General features: G+C 42.6%; 1 protein-coding gene across 1 annotated transcript in view; it reads right to left on the bottom strand.

The window, feature by feature from the left end:
• Nucleotides 1–16,925, bottom strand: part of fmn1 (formin 1) — a 304,321-nt gene that overhangs the window by 101,552 nt on the left and 185,844 nt on the right. Inside the window, exon 15 of the mRNA XM_052015214.1 lies at nucleotides 15,896–16,016. Within this exon, the coding sequence (XP_051871174.1) occupies nucleotides 15,896–16,016 (121 nt within the window). The remainder of the gene's footprint in view (nucleotides 1–15,895; nucleotides 16,017–16,925) is intronic.

Genomic DNA, 16,925 nt, shown 5'->3' with positions numbered 1-16,925 from the left:
GCGCTGACACCCCGCAGTTGCCGGCCACCATGCAGGTTTCCGGGAAACGCCAAAGCCAGCCGCCGCTGATGGCTACGGTGGCTGGCCACCCGGATAGCCTCTTGCATGTGTGGGACAGGCATTCCGGACGTCGGTTCCTAGTGGGACACCGGAGCCGAAGTCAGCGTCATGCCTCCCAACAGCCGCGAGACTCGCAACTGCACACCAGGACCCGCCCTCAGAGCCGCCAACGGCAGCGCCATTCGGACCTTTGGCACCCATTTGGTACACCTCCAGTTCGGCACCTGCAACTTTACTTGGAGGTACATCCTGGCCGCCGTCGCGCAACCACTCCTCGGGGCAGACTTCCTTCATGCCAACAGTCTGCTGGTTGACCTGCAGGGTAAGCATCTGGTACATGCCAGGACCTTCCAAACATTCTCGTTGGGTGAGGCAAGCTACCGGCCCCACACCTCGACTCTGTCACCACGTTGACCAATGAGTTTGCCAGGGTCCTGGCAGAGTTCCCATCCATACTAATGCCCCAGTTCTCCACCACCTTGCCCAAACACGGCGTCCAGCATCACACCCCTACCCAGGGCCCTCCTCTCCATGCCCCCGCCCGACGGCTACTCCCAGACAAGCTCTGCCTCGCGAAAGAGGAATTCAAAAAATGGAGGAGCTGGGGATCATCCGCAGGTCAGACAGCCCATGGGCCTCTCCGCTACACATGGTCCCCAAGGCAGCCGGAGGCTGGTGACCCTGTGGCGATTACCGACACCTCAATGACATCAATGACATTACTACCCTGGACCGGTACCCCGTGCCGCACATTCAGGACTTTGCTGACAACCTGCATGGGCGGTCCATTTTTTCCAAGGTCGACCTCGTCCGCGGGTATCACCAGATCCCGGTGCATCTAGACGACATTCCGAAGACGGCGCTGATCATACCTTTTGGCCTCTTTGAATTCGTCCGGATGCCCTTTGGTCTCAAGGACGCTGCTCAGTCCTTCCAATGACTGATGGACGCGGTCGGGCGTGACCTTGACTTCACCTTCATATACCTTGATGACTTCTTGATCGCCAGCAACAGCCGCCAGGAATATTTCACGCACCTCCACCGACTCTTGTCTCACCTGAGGGATTTTGGCCTGACTGTCAACCCAGCCAAATGCCAATTCGGGCTGGAGACAATCGATTTCCTGGGCCATCGGATCGACAAACACGGCGCCACGCCCCTGCCTGCAAAGGTCGACGCCATCCGCCATTTCGCCAGACCCACCTCCATCAAGGCCCTGCAGGAATTCCTTGGTATGGTAAACTTTTATCACCGGTTCACACCATCCGCGGCCCGCATCATGCGCCCGTTGTTTGCTCTCCTGTCAGGCGGAAGCAAGGACATTGTTTGGTCGGAAGAGACTCACACTGCGTTCGTTGAAACCAAGCAGGCCTTGGCAGATGCGGTTATGTTGGTGCATCCTTGCACAGACGTCCCGACTGCCCTCATGGTCGACGCCTCCAGCACAGCGGTCGGAGGCGTTCTAGAACAGCTTATCGAAGGGCGTTGGCACCCGCTGGCGTTCTTCAGCAAACACCTTCGACCACCAGAGCTCAAATATAGCGCCTTCGACCGCGAGCTGTTGGCATTGTACCTGGCCATCAGACACTTCTGTTACTTCTTGGAGGGCAGGCCGTTTACAGCTTTCACCGACCACAAGCTGTTGACCTTCGCCTTCAACAAGGTCTCAGATCCCTGGTCAGCACGGCAGCAGCGGCACTTGTCGTACATCTCAGAGTTCACCACTGACGTCCGCCATCTGTTTGGGAAAGAGAACGTGGTTGCGGATGCACTGTCACAGCCCACCATCCAAGTTTTGTCCAAGGGGATGGATATTGGTGCCTTGGCGGAGGCACAGCAAACGGACATGGAGATGCCCAGCTATCGCACTGCAGTCTTGGGCCTGCAACTGCAAGACCTTCTGGTAGGCCCCGGTGAGCACACTGTGATATCTCCACAGGTAGACCCCGCCCCATCGTCCCAGCTGTCTGGCGCCGATGGGTGTTTGATGCCATCCACCGCCTTGCACACCCATCCATCCAGACTACTGTCCGGATGGTGTCAGACAAGTTCGTCTGGCATAGCCTCCGTAAACAGGTTTCCAAATGGGCCTGGTCCTGCATCACTGCTAGACCTTGAAAGTACAGCAGCATGTCAAGGCCCCCTTGCAGGATTTTCAACCTGCCCACTGGAGGTTCGACCATATCCATGTCGACCTGGTCGGCCCCCTCCCAGTCTCCCGAGGAGCGCGGTACCTCCTCACGATTGTCGACCGTTTTACCCGCTGGCCTGAAGCCATTCCCCTCGCAGACACCTCCACCCAGTTCTGCACACGGGCCCTTTTGTCAACTTGGGTGGCCTGTTTCGGTGTCCCGGCACATATCACCTCAGACAGGGGAGCTCAATTCACCTCTGGCCTGTGGTCTGCCGTTGCCGACTTGTGGGGTTCCCAGATCCACCTCACCACCGCCTATCACCCGCAATCCAATGAGCTGGTGGAGAGATTCCATCGCCACCTGAAGTCGGCACTCATGGCCCACCTTAAGGGGCCCAACTGGGTAGGTGAACTCCCCTGGGTCCTGCTGGGGATACGCACCGCGCCAAAAGAGGACCTGCATGCCTCATCCGCGGAGATGGTCTACGGAATGCCCTTAGTCGTCCCGGGCAAGTTCCTACCAGCCCCTCGGGGGCCAGAGGAAGAACCTGCCACGGCGCTCGACTGGCTGTGCGAGCGGCTTGGAAGCCTGGCCCCGATTCCAACCTCGTGACACAGACAGGCCCCAACCCGCATGCCGGCTCCCCTCCAAGACTGTAAGTTTGTCTTCGTCAGGAGGGGCGCACACCGATCACCACTGCAATGGCCGTACGAAGGGCCATTCCGGGTCATCAGGAACAACGGGTCTACGTTCGTGCTGGACATTGGGGGGCGCGAGGAGGTGTTTACGATTGACCGGCTGAAGCCGGCTCATTTAGACTTGGACCAACCCGTGGTGGCCCAACGAGCGCGGCGCAGGGGCAGGCCACCCAAGTCATAGTTTATTTGATTCTGGTTTTTGCGACGGTATTGCCGGTTCTGGGGGGGGTATGTAGCGACTCACCGCACCAGCATCGAACCGGCTCCCGACATCGCGAATGTCGTCGGAGGCTCCGATCCAAGATGGCGCAGGGCCCTCCTTCTTCCCCATCATCGGGCTGGGAAAGCCCGCACGCGGGAAGGTCAGGTGACCCCCTCGTGACGTCAGCACGGGAACCGTAGCGCGGGAAGTTTTGGGATATTAAAGGCACACCGCGCCCCTGTCGTTCACTCGACTTCTGATTATGAACCAGCGACTCTGTGTCTTCATTTCGTAGTGTGTAGCTAGCCGCTACAGCACTAAGTTTAGAACACAGAACAGTACAGAACAGGAACAAGCCCTTTAGCCCATGATGTCTGCATAGAACACAATGACAAATTAATCTAAATCTCTCCTGCCTGTACATGATCCATATCCCTCCACTCCTGCATATTCATGTGTCTAACAGCCTTTTAAATGCCACTATCATATCAGCTTCCACCACTAACCCTGGCAGACCATTCCAGGCAGCCACCACTCTCTGGGTAAAAAACTTGCCCCGTACATCTCCTTTGTGAACTTACCCCCACTCACCTTAAATGCATGCCCTCTAGTATTAGACATTTCGTCCCTGGGGAAAAGATAGTGGCTGTCTACTCCAACTATGCCTCTCATAATCTTATAAACTTCTATCAGGTCTCCCCTCAGCCTCTGCCAGTCCAGAGAAGACAACCCAAGTTTGTCTAACCTCTCCTCATAGCATGTGGCCTAAATAGCACATCCATGAATCAAACTGGCTGAAGACTGGCTTCTGTGATGGAGGGGATCTCAGAAGGAAGGAGGGATGGATTATCCATTCGGTAATTCTGGCTTAACATAATTGTGAATGCTTCAGCCTTATTTTTAGCACTTACATCCTGGCCCCTGCCATCTTTAAGGATGGATATGACCAATCTGCAGCCTTACAATCTGGGACGGCATGGCAGCGTAGCAGTTAGCGCGATACTATTACACTGCCAGCGATCGGGGTTTGATTCCCATCACTATCTGTAAGGAGTTTGTACGTTCTCCCCATGTCAGCGTGGGTTTCCTCCGGGTGCTCCGGTTTCCTCCCACATTCTAAAGACGTACGGGTAGGTTAACATGGGTCTAAAAATGGGCACACATGGACTTATTGGGCCAGAAAAGCCTGTTACTGTGCTGTATAAATAAAGTTTTTTTAAAGTTCTGCCTTCCAAGTGCTCTACAACATGGAAGACCACTGATTCGTCAGCTGAGGGAGGCCAGTTGGTGGTAAAGTGGTCTTCTTGCTATGTTTGACTTAATGCTAAGAGGCTTCAAGGGTTCTGAGGTCAATAACATGGACTCCCAGGTACCACTGTGTCTGTCTTCTCTGTAAGATAGATTCTGAAGGAAGAGTCTGGCACATCGTCTGAAAAGGAAGATTCTGTGAGGATGACTAAGTCAGGCTAACTGATCTGTAAGATAGCTCTCCCAAATTAGACACCTGTCCCCACATTTAGGTACAATTCATAATGTTTTACATAACTTTTTCCTCTCGCTTACCCCAATTTACCCAGCAGGGCTTATAACTAATCCCAGTCTCACAGACACCTTCTGCCTGTATATGACAGTAGGATCCAACCCATCCAGCTGACTTTCAATTCCAGTGGTGCAACTCACAAAGAAATAGCTTCATTGCGCATCAATTGTTTAAATTAGCCCTGGCCTGCACTAATTATTGCCTCTTGCAATATAGGAACAGTGTTAAGGGAAAGAATTATGCATTCAAGAGCTTGCAAAAACCATAATTAAATAATATTAAGCAAGCATATGTTTCCAGCTGATTCTTGATATTACATAATTATTCTTGGAATTGGGAAAGATAAAAAAAATAAACAGAAAACACCATAAGATGAAACCCAGATAGATGTACAAAGTGAAGAGGAGCCATTTTGCACTGAAATAACATTAGAGTGAAAGAAAATTCATTTATAAAGGGAGGAAGAACAAGAGTAAGCAAGGGCACTCTTTAGCTGTAATCCACAAAGTGCCATGCATCAGCAGTTGGAGAAAAATGCATGAACCCAATGCATATAAATTTAGGAACGATATATGGAAGAACGACTAGTAAAATATCAGTTGGTGTAGGTAAGGTAACCTCATTTTAACGCTTCAAAGTAAGCATGAAAATAAAGCTCGAGAAGTGCCTTAAGCTGCCAGGCTCTCAGTTCTTACATTGAAGGCTCTCACCTTCAATCTTCATCTCCTTTTCTCTTTTTCTTACACGGAAGACAAAATTGTACACAATACTCCCACCAAAGCCTCATATTAATAATAAGATACTTTTAGAGATAAGTTTACTCTTTACTCAAATCCTCTCGTAATAAAGGCCATCTTATGATTTGTCTTTCAAATTATCTGCTGCACCTACATGCTGCCCTTCAGTGACTTGTGTAAAAGAACACCAAGGTTTCATTTCAAAAATACTCAGAATTTCTATGCTTTTCTGGATAAACTCACATCTTACCACATTATATTCCATTTGCCATGTTGTCACCCATTCAATTAGCTTGGCTATATGTATCTGATGCCTCTTTGGAATCTCAGCAATTCTATTTAGTACTTTTCTACTTAGTATTACCTCATCAGCAAAGAGAGAGCAGTACATTTTGCCCTTCAGCTAAATTATTGATATAGATTGTGAATAATTGGTGTCTAAGCACCAAATCCACTGGTCATAGCCTGCCAACCTGAGAAGCACCATTTAATCATACTCTTTATTTTTTAAAATTTTAACCAACTCCATAAGCCACATTTGTGTATCCCCCTCCCCCAATTCCATGCACTCTAATTTTGTGTGGTATCGTATTAGAAGCTTTCTAAAAATCCAAATTCATCACATCCACTGGTTGTCTCTTATCTACTCCATTGGATATGTTCACAAGGAACTCTAATATCATAATTCCTTGTTGATGCTGTTCAGTCATATTGTTATTTCCCCAAGAGATTTCATATTGTTATTTTCATACCTGACCCACCCCAACTCCTCATTTACTGATGATGACACAAGTGATTTCCAAAGTTGGGTGGATGGAAGCAAATAAGAAAATAAAGAATGAAAAGGATGTGTTGCAGCCCATTTTCCATTATTTTTCTTAAACTTCTTATAAATAATTCCTTGTGCACATTCACTCATTTAATACACAGTCATGCCACTATCAAACCTTCCAGCCATTGACTATAGACAAATGAACCATTTTAAAACTGCATCAGGAAGAATCATTGCAAGTAGCAAAAATACTTAATAGGGAGCATTCTTAAATATGTACTTACTTTTCCTGGATTGGCAAGGCAATCTTGTTACTTTGAGAATCAATGTTTGTGATTATGGAGTGTATATTGAAGTATCCTGATCACCTTAATAGTGTATTATAATGCATTGTTCCAAAAGAATGTGCTTTGGGGAATTATTTCTTATCTGCACTAGGAAACAGAGGAGAGCATGGGCCTGTGTTCTGAAACATCTACACAGATATTTCACACAATATATGATGCAGGTATTTATAATGGTTACTAGCAAGAATTCTAATCATTATAGTCTTTTCATGGGAGAATGATACAAGATGAATGGCTGGTGGTGTAATGGACAATGAAGAAGGTTGTCTAAGGTTACAAAAGGATATAGATCAACTGGGAAAGAGGCAAGGAAATGGCAGATGGAATTTAACTCAGGCAAGTGTGAAGTGGTGCATTTTGGGAAGTTAAACCAGGCCAAGACATACACAGTGAATGGCAGGACCCTGGGAAGTATTGTGGAACTCGAGAGACATTTGGGTACAAGTACATGATTCCCTGAAAGTCGCCACACAGGTAGGCAGGGTGATGAAGAAGGCATTTTGGCATGCTTGTCTTCATAGGCTGAGGCACTGAGTACAAGAGTTGGGATGTCATGCTACAGTTGTACAAATCATTGGTTAAATTCCAACGTTTTTCACCAAAAAACAGTAGTTGGTATCTGGAAAGAGCTGCCAGAGGAGGTGGTGGAGGTAGGAACAGTAAGAACATTTAAGAAGGGTCCTGACCTGAAACGTTTGACCGCCTGCTTTTCCTCAAGGATGCTGCCTGGCCTGCTGAGTTCCTCCAGCATTATTGTGTTTTTTCAATTCAGGAGTTGTGATTGAATACTCCCTAGTGGCCTGTATTTTTGCAGCTGCAACAGCACTCAAGATTATGATCCATCCAGGAGAAAGTAATCCCCTTCTTCCACCCCTCAGCGATTAGCATAAACATTCACCAATTCCACCATTAGTCAATATGTACTACGTACAGATGAACTGTGGCAATGTGACAAGATCCCATGCGTGCAACTTGTACCATCTGTAACGACACTGGCAGTCTGTGAGTGGAACATCACTGACTCCAAGTTCCTCTCCCAGTTACACACATTATTATTTGGTGTATATCAGTGCTCCTTCATCAATGCTTGGCCAAAGTGTTTAATTTCCTAACTAACCATATTGAGAGTCATAGAATCAAACAGCACAGAAACAGGCCCTTCGGCCCTACCACGTCCATGCTGTCTGTTGCACCTATCCACACTCATGCCACTTACTCTAATTCAAGTACTTGTCTCAGTCCTTTGTAGCTGTTGTGGGAATATCTGCATCCACCACCTCTTCAGGCAGTGCATTCCAGATTCCAAACCATCCTCTGTATGAAAAAAGTTCTCAACTTCCTACCGCTCACCTTAAACCTATGCCCCATGGTTTTATACACTGCCACCAAGGGAAAAGATTCTTATTCTATTCTATCTATCCCTTTCATAATTTATATACCTCCAGGTGGTCACTCCCCTGTTTCAGAGAAAACAAATCCAGGCCTATCCAGCCTCTCCCCATAACTCTAATGCTCCAACCCAGGCAACATCCTGGTGAATCTTCTCTGCACCCTCTCCAGCACAATACCATCTTTTCCATAGTGCTGTGACTAGAAACAAGCCTAACCAATGTTTTTATAAAGTTGTAACATGACATCCTAGCTCTTATATTCTATACCATGGCCAATGAAGGCAACCATCCCACATACCTTTTTCACCACCATATCACTTTCTGTCACTTTCAAGGATCTATGGACTTGTACCCAAGGTTCCTCTGTTTATCAATACACCACTATCATTTACTGTGTCTGTCCTACCCTTGTTTGCCTTTCCAAAATGGCATCACTTCGCATTTGTCAGTAGAGAGCATGTTCACTCCACAAACTGCAGTCTATTCAGGAAAAAAGCTCGTAATTAGAATCACAAGAATGAGTAAAAAGAGGAAAAGAAGGCTTCAACAGCTCATTGCTTCCTGTCCACGATCTGGCAAATTCCTATCTATTGCATTTCCAGTGCCCAAAGATCATATGCATTATTTAAATTGAGGCTAATTCTAGAAGATGCAGAGGGGATCAACAGTCTTGACACTGGTGGATGGAAGTCCTGCTTTGTTACATTTCTTCTAGGGATAATGCCTCCATGGAAACTCCAGACTGCAAAGTGAAACTGCAACAGACAGGAACACCATAGTAGTGGGTCCTTACAGATTTCACTGGAAACATGGTTTTCTTTAGCACCTTTAAAACTACCACTGTTAAATCTGAAACACTGTCTTCTAACACTATAACATTATTTTTTTCTGACACCCAATAAACCAAAGCCATAAAATGTTGAAATTATGCAGCCCCTGTCTTGTATTGCTATGGCAACAAATAGATTTCACATCATGTTCAGCTTCCAAGGTATTTATGATTTCCCTCGTGTACCTATCAGAGTGAAGATAGTGCCTACCTCCTACAGAGCTAGCTTGGAATACTAACGGCTGAGAATAATTAAACAGCCCATGGTGGACTACTGACATAATGTACCTTTAGCACGTGGCTCCAGTATGACTACATACGCACATTACTCCATTAAGGATATAGTAAAAATGTTCACATTTTCTTGCCTAACTCTGGTACTTTATTACAACTCACAATTTAAAACACTATACACTTCAGATTCACGTGCTTAGTAGCTTTTGCCCTATGTGTTTATTTTTACAGGTTTATCAAATGCCTACTAACTGGGATTGCAGAAAGTTACATTCCTTTTCCTCTGTGTGAAAAAAGGATATTCTGATGTCATTCTGTAAAGAATATAGAGTCACAGATACTTTTAAAATAGTTCCTGGGACAAGTTTCAGCAATAAAAAGTAGTCCATTAGAAATGTATATTAATCTAAGTTGTTATTCTGTTCTCAGTGTTTTGAATTTTTAAAAGGTCACACAGTGCTGTGCTTAATCAGGTAAACTAAGTAAATATTGATGCCCACATCTATCTTTTATTCCTGTAATGTTTTTGAAGATATTAACAATGTATTCTAATATACAATTAAATGATTACACGCTGTTATGAGTGAATCTGACATTGCATTGCATATAGATTTGTCTGGTTCCTGGAAACTGTAGTCCTTCAGTCTCTTTTAACCCAGTGAAGTTGTGGAGTTTTTTTAAAAATCCAAGCATGTCATCCAATAGCATTTCTGGGGATTGCTTGTTCTGACCAGGCACACCATTGGTAATAATGAAGAAGATGGCCAGAAGTTCATTTCCATTTAAGCTGTACTCTGTGTGACTGAGTACTACGGTAGCAACTTCCTATGGTATATTGGATTGATCAGGTGCATTAAAGTTTTATGTTATAACAACCTTCACTTCTGTTGGAAGAGCTTCTTTCAATTGTTACCTGCAGGTCCTCCGAGAGACCAGTGGGCAAAACACAGGCAATAGGGCCAGTGTTACTATGCGATGAAAAATAGCTTGGGTTTTGGTCAGCCCAGTTATATTATGATGACTCTACAAAAGTCTGCCAGATGTACACAGCAAAGATAGAAAAAAAATATTTTGCACTGAGATGTAACAAAAATCATGCAGTACAAGTAACAAAAAAAGCACTCATCTAAGAAGAAAAATTGCTTTTCAGACATTTCAGCAAATTTTTATGGTCATTAATTTGCACAGCATATCCCTGGTGAATAACACAGTAAGCATGCCTTTAACTTGATATGAATAATTTCAGTCCATAATGAAGTTTCTGAATGTTTAGCGCAGTGGTACTACAAGATACAATTTATCCTGGTCATGCATTGAACAAATTAGATGAGAAAAAGTTTGTAACTTTTATATCTTATTTAAAAAAAACTTTCTTAGCAATACCAGTAACATAGTTAAAAGAGCATGAGGCCAAAACTAAGGCTCATTTCAGTATATCACTGCCATACCTGAAATGGATGGAAATTAAGTCAGGACCTGTACATAGATCCCAAACCAGTTGGCCACCTGCCGCAAGGCCTTGAAGATATGGTATTTTCATCATTCTCAATCAAAGATGGAGGATCAATAAGATCATGGCTGGGGAGACCCTCTTGTTAGATGATCAGTGACCCTAGTCATCAAAGAAACCCAATGTATCTTTGAAGGTGCTATACTTGGTCAAAGCCAATTAACCTGCCCTGACCTCCAAGCTAAGTCCTATTTATGCCATGGAGGGAGCCAATATTCATATTATCCTTGGCTTGTATGGATTAGTTCCATGGGTGAAGTTGGTACCATGAGATAGTCCAGGCTGGAATGATGGGCTGAACTCCTCAATAAAGTCTTCCTTCCTTGACTACTCATGCCAAAGAAAGAGAGAAATTCAGTAGAAATTCATGTCTGATTTCTTCTGCAAATATATGATCTGTGGAGCTGAACAAGATACCACACATCTGCGCTGAGGATAGCTTATTAAATAATGTTCCGGTGCCCCTAGCACATTGCTCAATGATGGGCAGTGTGTAAGAGCAGAGTGCCACAAAATACCATGCAGCAGCAGTTAATGAAGAGCTGCCAGTTATCAAAGAGAAAGCCAGGAAGTGAAAAAGGTGGAATGGGGTTGTGACTGAAAGGTCATTGTATTTTTCTGATGATCTTCAAATTTAATCTGTAAGAAAACTCTGTTGTAAGATAAGTAGTGATCCCCATAGAAATGATCCTTAGAGAGCAGTACTTCTTCACTTTCATTTAAATACAAGGGTATGTCTGCCTGTTTCTGACCCACTGAAGTATCTTGGTTGGAATAGGTCAACAATTGTAAGTATCAGCATAGACAGATTAGCCATTAGAAGGCTCCTGAATAGTGTGCCACTGCCAATCTATTTCCCTGTTGGTGATGTTACCATACACAAATTCCTTTTGTCTTGCCCAATGATTCATTTATTAGAGGGTCAATCCAACAATTTGCTAGGGGGTCATTCTGGGATTCACACACGGATACATAAATGGGTTCCACATCTGTCAGTTCAAGTGCTACCACCTTGAGTATAATCCATCATACTTTGCACCAATTGGAAAATAGAAAAGCGGGAGGAAACTGATCTGGGAATTCCGTCCCTCTTCCCTACAATGTCATGGATTTCATCTGGAGTGGAAGGATGTTACATTTCAATTTGACTTCAGGCTGGGACTTGGACCAGCTGAGTACTGGCTGAACTTCTGCCCTTTCCACTGCAATCCTAGTACCATCTTTGGTGAAATGCTAAATATCAAAGATCACTTCAAGCTTTTGATTGCACACCATAGTTTAATTGTTCCTCTTACTTATTCTAATATGGCTACAATCAGAAACTGTTTGAGCAGCTGACGCCAATTGTAGACATAATACTTCCATTATCTTGTGCCAATTCGAAGGCCATGGCCTATCGGCATCAAATTGATAATCATTCTATTACTGTATAAACTTAGAATGGATATTGTGTGCAAACAATAAACAAAGACTCACTAAAAGTGTTATTAACTAACATGATACTGTATGCTCATGGAACTGACTGAAATCCCATTCCTTGCCACTTGCAATGAACAGTGAAGTGGTGATCTAATTTGAATCACAAACTAAAAAACATTTTCCTGAGTAATTAAATATACATTCAGGCAGACATCAAACGACTTCAAAGTCCAATTTGATAAGGAATTATCAATGATTTTAAGGAGCTTTATGATCGGAAATGCTATTTAAAAATAAAAACAAAAACAGGAATGTACACAGATCCTGAACTGTATAACAGCACTGATTCAGATATGAGCAAATCTTTAATCTGTATAAGTTGAAAACTGTGTTTACTATAAACAGATGATTCATTTCCTAATGTATCGTTTACATCATATAGTGCTGATTATAGTGCATTATTCTTTGTTCTGTTCAACTTTATTTGGGAGATCCTTAACATTACAATATCAGATTTACTTGCATAAATCCAATTTTGCAGGCGCCAGTTCAGCTTTTATCAAAGTGAGAACAGTGAAATACTGGCAAGTCCCAATGCAAACAATATCAAAGAAGACAACAAGAGTAGTGTTTTGAAAATGTAGGGAACAGTCTTAAAAAAGATTTTTCAGAACTGTTAACAAAGAACTTGGTGCATTACATGTTAACCACTTTGGGATTAAACTGGGGTCTTTGGCAGCTGTCTTTTAGAAACACTACTTGACATCAAGATGTCAAAAATCAAGTTCTAGGATTGTGTGACACTTCTTATAGGTGCGCTGGATAAATTTTTGGGACAGTTGTTAGCACACATCCAGTTAATAACTGCCAGCAATATGCACAGTAGGTAGATTATGATGCCAATTAATGCACAGAACTGCTCTGAAACCAGCAGTGCCATTTCCAATGGGCATGCTTCAGCCAACAGTCTGTTTAAGCTCCCACAGCTGAACACGCATTCTTTGCATGGAGGACCCCCACCAGCAATACTTAAAGAGATCAAGAACTATTTAAGTATTAGCTGCTGGATTATTTCTTCAGGCAGCTGGTGCAATTCTATGTATCTTTGGAGCTTTCCCATATTTGTCTAGAGTTTCAATAGTCTGCAAGGTGTGGTCTGGCTGGTGCTTGATGGTTTAAAGGCTTGTGCTGAGACAAGTTCCTTCAACTCATGGGTGGCCTGGTAGCCTTTGCTCTTGGAATTGAGCATAATTGAATAAAGATAACCTTATAGAGCAGAACAAGCTGCTGGAAGAGGCAGACAGAGGGGAAGAAGGGCTCTTGGCAGAAGGTTCAGAAGGTTACACCATGCAGGGCCTTTAGGAAGAGTTGCTCTTACCTAATCTTCAATGAATACAATACCTGGGATCAACAACAGCAATTTACATGTATATAATTTCTTTAATGCTGTAAAGTATTATGAGGTGATTAAAAGAAGCATTTACATTATTTTTTTTCCAGCACTGGGTCCCTGTGAATGTCACGGAAAAATGGAATTTCTGAAACTAATGGGGGCACCATCATGGCTTAAAACTTCCCTGTTAACTCACAACATTTACCACAAGGGTTTTCCCGACTTGGAAATTCAGTTAATTTAAAGGGATCTGTAACTCATTATTATGGAATACTTGAACTTTGGAATCAAGTTCCCTCAGCACTGACATTCTTTTAACATTCTGCACCCTCCCTGTGAAGGAAAAGCTTGTGTAAGATTAAGACCTCAAAACTGCAGAAGTAGCATCACTGAAAACCCAAAGTTCTCACAGAAGAGGATATTGTGTGTATAAAAGGCTTCAGTCGATATGGTGCAGGTCCAGTCCACCATCATGTCATCAGGGGAACCTAGCATTAGCATCTCAGAGCCTGTGCCTAGAGTTAATAGTTCTGAATAATGACCACAGCTGTTGCTGCCTCACTAGAGAATAGCAACACTTCTACATAAGTGCTTCATTCATGGACCTGGAATAGCTACTCTTCTGAGTCATATCATGCTCCAGTGGAACCATCCAAATCACCCATTGCACAATGCTGTCTCAGCTGGGGAGCTCCTTTCAGAATTGGTTGAGTAAGAACTCAAGCCAGAGAGCTGCTACAAAGAGTAGGTATAGTATAAGGAAATTGTTGCCGATAGAATGAAGGGACTTTTCTTGGACATTTGGGTGATTATTATAATGGGAATTAAATTAACAGCCCAGAACATGGAAACAATCCTAGAACATCTCACTAAAAGAAACTTGTGATTTTTTAAAAATTCCTTTTGGAGTTGGACAAATGTCTGCTGAATTGACACTCAAACAGCTCACACCATCAAACCATAAAATAAATCTACGCACCCTGTAATAGGGGCAACACTAGTTAATATTACTTAAATCATTCACATCTGAAGCCAGTGGGTCTGTCTGGATAGTTGAGCCTGATGCTTCTTGGGAGTCAGTCTCTAATCACATCTGGTTTAGCTTTAAACTTTCACTGATATTTTGCCAGCAGCCACAACCTTTTAATAGCCACAATAAATTAAAATGACTGTAAAATGTGAAAATAGTACACTAAACTAAACTTAAATCTGGTATAATTTAAGGTTCTTTACAGAACATGACATGTATACAAATAGCTTTGTACTGCCAATTAAAACGTTTGCATTTTTCAATCTAATTTAATAGAATTTTGGAAACCCACTATTATATTTAATATATTAGATTAATTTAAATTAAAAAAAATTAAATGCACTTAGCCTGAAGTTAAAGCATCTTATCAATTAAGGCCCATTTATCTTTTTGAAATATAACTTATTGTGGCACACATGTAGGTCTGAAAGACACAGTAGCTGGACTTAATGTTGGAAACCTGCTGACAGAGGAGAGGAGATCAAACACAGATCACGTTTCTGCACAAACTACTAATACAGAGGGCAGAGCAAGGGTTCTATGAGAGCCAAGGGATGAGAGAAGACAAGAGCACTTCTGTGTCCTAGGGTTGAACAAACAACAACTGATACTTTCCCAGTACTTAGTTTTGGGGTCTACAGAAATGTGTTTTTTGACTGACACTACCTCTTTTTTTTACACATGCTACCTCACAAGTGAGCTAACTCAACAACATTCAGCAAAGTTTTAAGGATAAGAACTCATCTCAAATGAACAACTATTTCTAATTTTAGTTTCAGCTAGCCTAACCGTCATCATTGAAAACTTATTAATTCAAAACAATGGTCATAACAATATTTTAATAGTCTAATTTGACTTTAAATATCACAGTGGTGTAATTGAGAACTTGCATCTTTTGTGCACCCAATTTGCTAATGTCACTTAAAGCCTGAACTTTCCAACAATTTCTTGAGCATATCCCAATTGCAAAATCAAGAAAAATTAGTGGTAATCTGTGCAAACAATCAGGGCTTAAGGAAAGTTATATACTTTCCATCCTTCTTTAAGAATGAAAATTAAAGTTTAAGGTCATGAATACCTGCACAACATATTCAAAGTTATACAGTCATGCAAATTTTTACAGTTTTAATGTCACACTGATGCCCATTGCCTTAAAATACATTCAGAGAAACATATATCACAATGTAATTTTCAGTGAAGATAGTTTTAAAATTATTTCAAAAATTGCTACAAAATATCATAAATATGACTTTGTGTCCACCTGTGGCTAAAATTGCAGGCATAATTTCAAACTCTATTTAGAATGGCACAACTTGCAGAAGTTAACACACTTTTCTTTACTGAAGGGGTAGAGTAATTATTTTGATCATAGATGTGGTTGGACCAAAAATATAAAGGAAATCACAGGTGTAATTCTTTGCTCCTTTATTTCCTTGCTCCCAATTTTACACTACCACTTATATTAATTGTTTTGATCTGATGACACAGTTAGGTGAAAACATACAGGACATTTTACGCTTATGAAAATACCATGTTTAATCAGGCCTGAATCCAAAACAACTATTTCTAGTATTTCAGAAGTTACAAAGCTTCAATACCTGCAAGGTCTTTTTTCAACTTCCTTAGCTCCTTTGTGAGATCCTCAAACTTAACTTGTGAAGCTTGCAGTAATTCCTGGGGTTCTGGTAAAGGATATATACTTTTGTCCGTTCCTGCATCCTGTTACATGAGGAAAGAAGTGTTAATATCTGGTCCAGTAACAGTGATGATGAAGTAGCATGCCCCAATTTTTCTCACCAGTGTCACCTGAAAATAGGTGGGAAATCTACTCTGATGGAAATGTAGTGGGTTTTGTCCTTGATCAATCTTCCAGAAGCAGATCCAGTGTGTTGCAAATATGCGTTTCAAATGTGGATGCTTCATTTTAATATTAAGTTGCATCTGTTTTGGTGCTACACAGCTTTTCTTGTGATCATCATGTATACAACTCCTGATGTAAATAAGACCCATTTGAAACATGTGTCTGGTATTGGAAGGTATCCATTAGTTCATGGAAAGAACATAGAATTATACAATCAGTCCTCAGCAGAGGTCTCAGCTTCGACCCCTGCACTTCACTGTAATGATTTCTAAGCTTGGCTTACACAGACAAAAAAGCTTAACTGCCCCTTAGCAACCATATTATTTCACCTTATCAGAGAAATTTCCTTTGTTCCACTCATCACTCTCCTCCACTTCTCTGCAACTTAGGCTAGCTTGCTTCTCCCTCTACCCTTCTCAGTTCTGATGAAGGGTCCTAGACCAGAAATGTTAACTGTTTCTCTTTCCACAGATGCTGCCTGACCTGCTGAGTTTTTCCAGTGTTTTCTGTGTTTATTGCAGGATTACTTAACTGTGATTCAGACATTTCTTAAACAGTTTTCCTTTATTTTATTTTCTCCTGTTGGCATTTATATTCTAATAATTGGCTGTGGTAACTGATGTGCTTTATTTTGCTCTAGCATCACAAGTGGAACTATTCAGTTTCTTACTGAGCAATCCCCTTCTTAATAGTCTGGGCGCCAACAGTAATGCACACTTAGGGAGAGATGAAAATAACTCTATTTATCTGTCGATTAATATATTGAA

Source organism: Pristis pectinata, chromosome 1, assembly GCF_009764475.1.
Source record: "Pristis pectinata isolate sPriPec2 chromosome 1, sPriPec2.1.pri, whole genome shotgun sequence".
Lineage (NCBI taxonomy): Eukaryota > Metazoa > Chordata > Chondrichthyes > Rhinopristiformes > Pristidae > Pristis > Pristis pectinata.
Note: the sequence above shows the minus strand (reverse complement) of the source record. Positions and strands in the feature narration are given on the sequence as shown.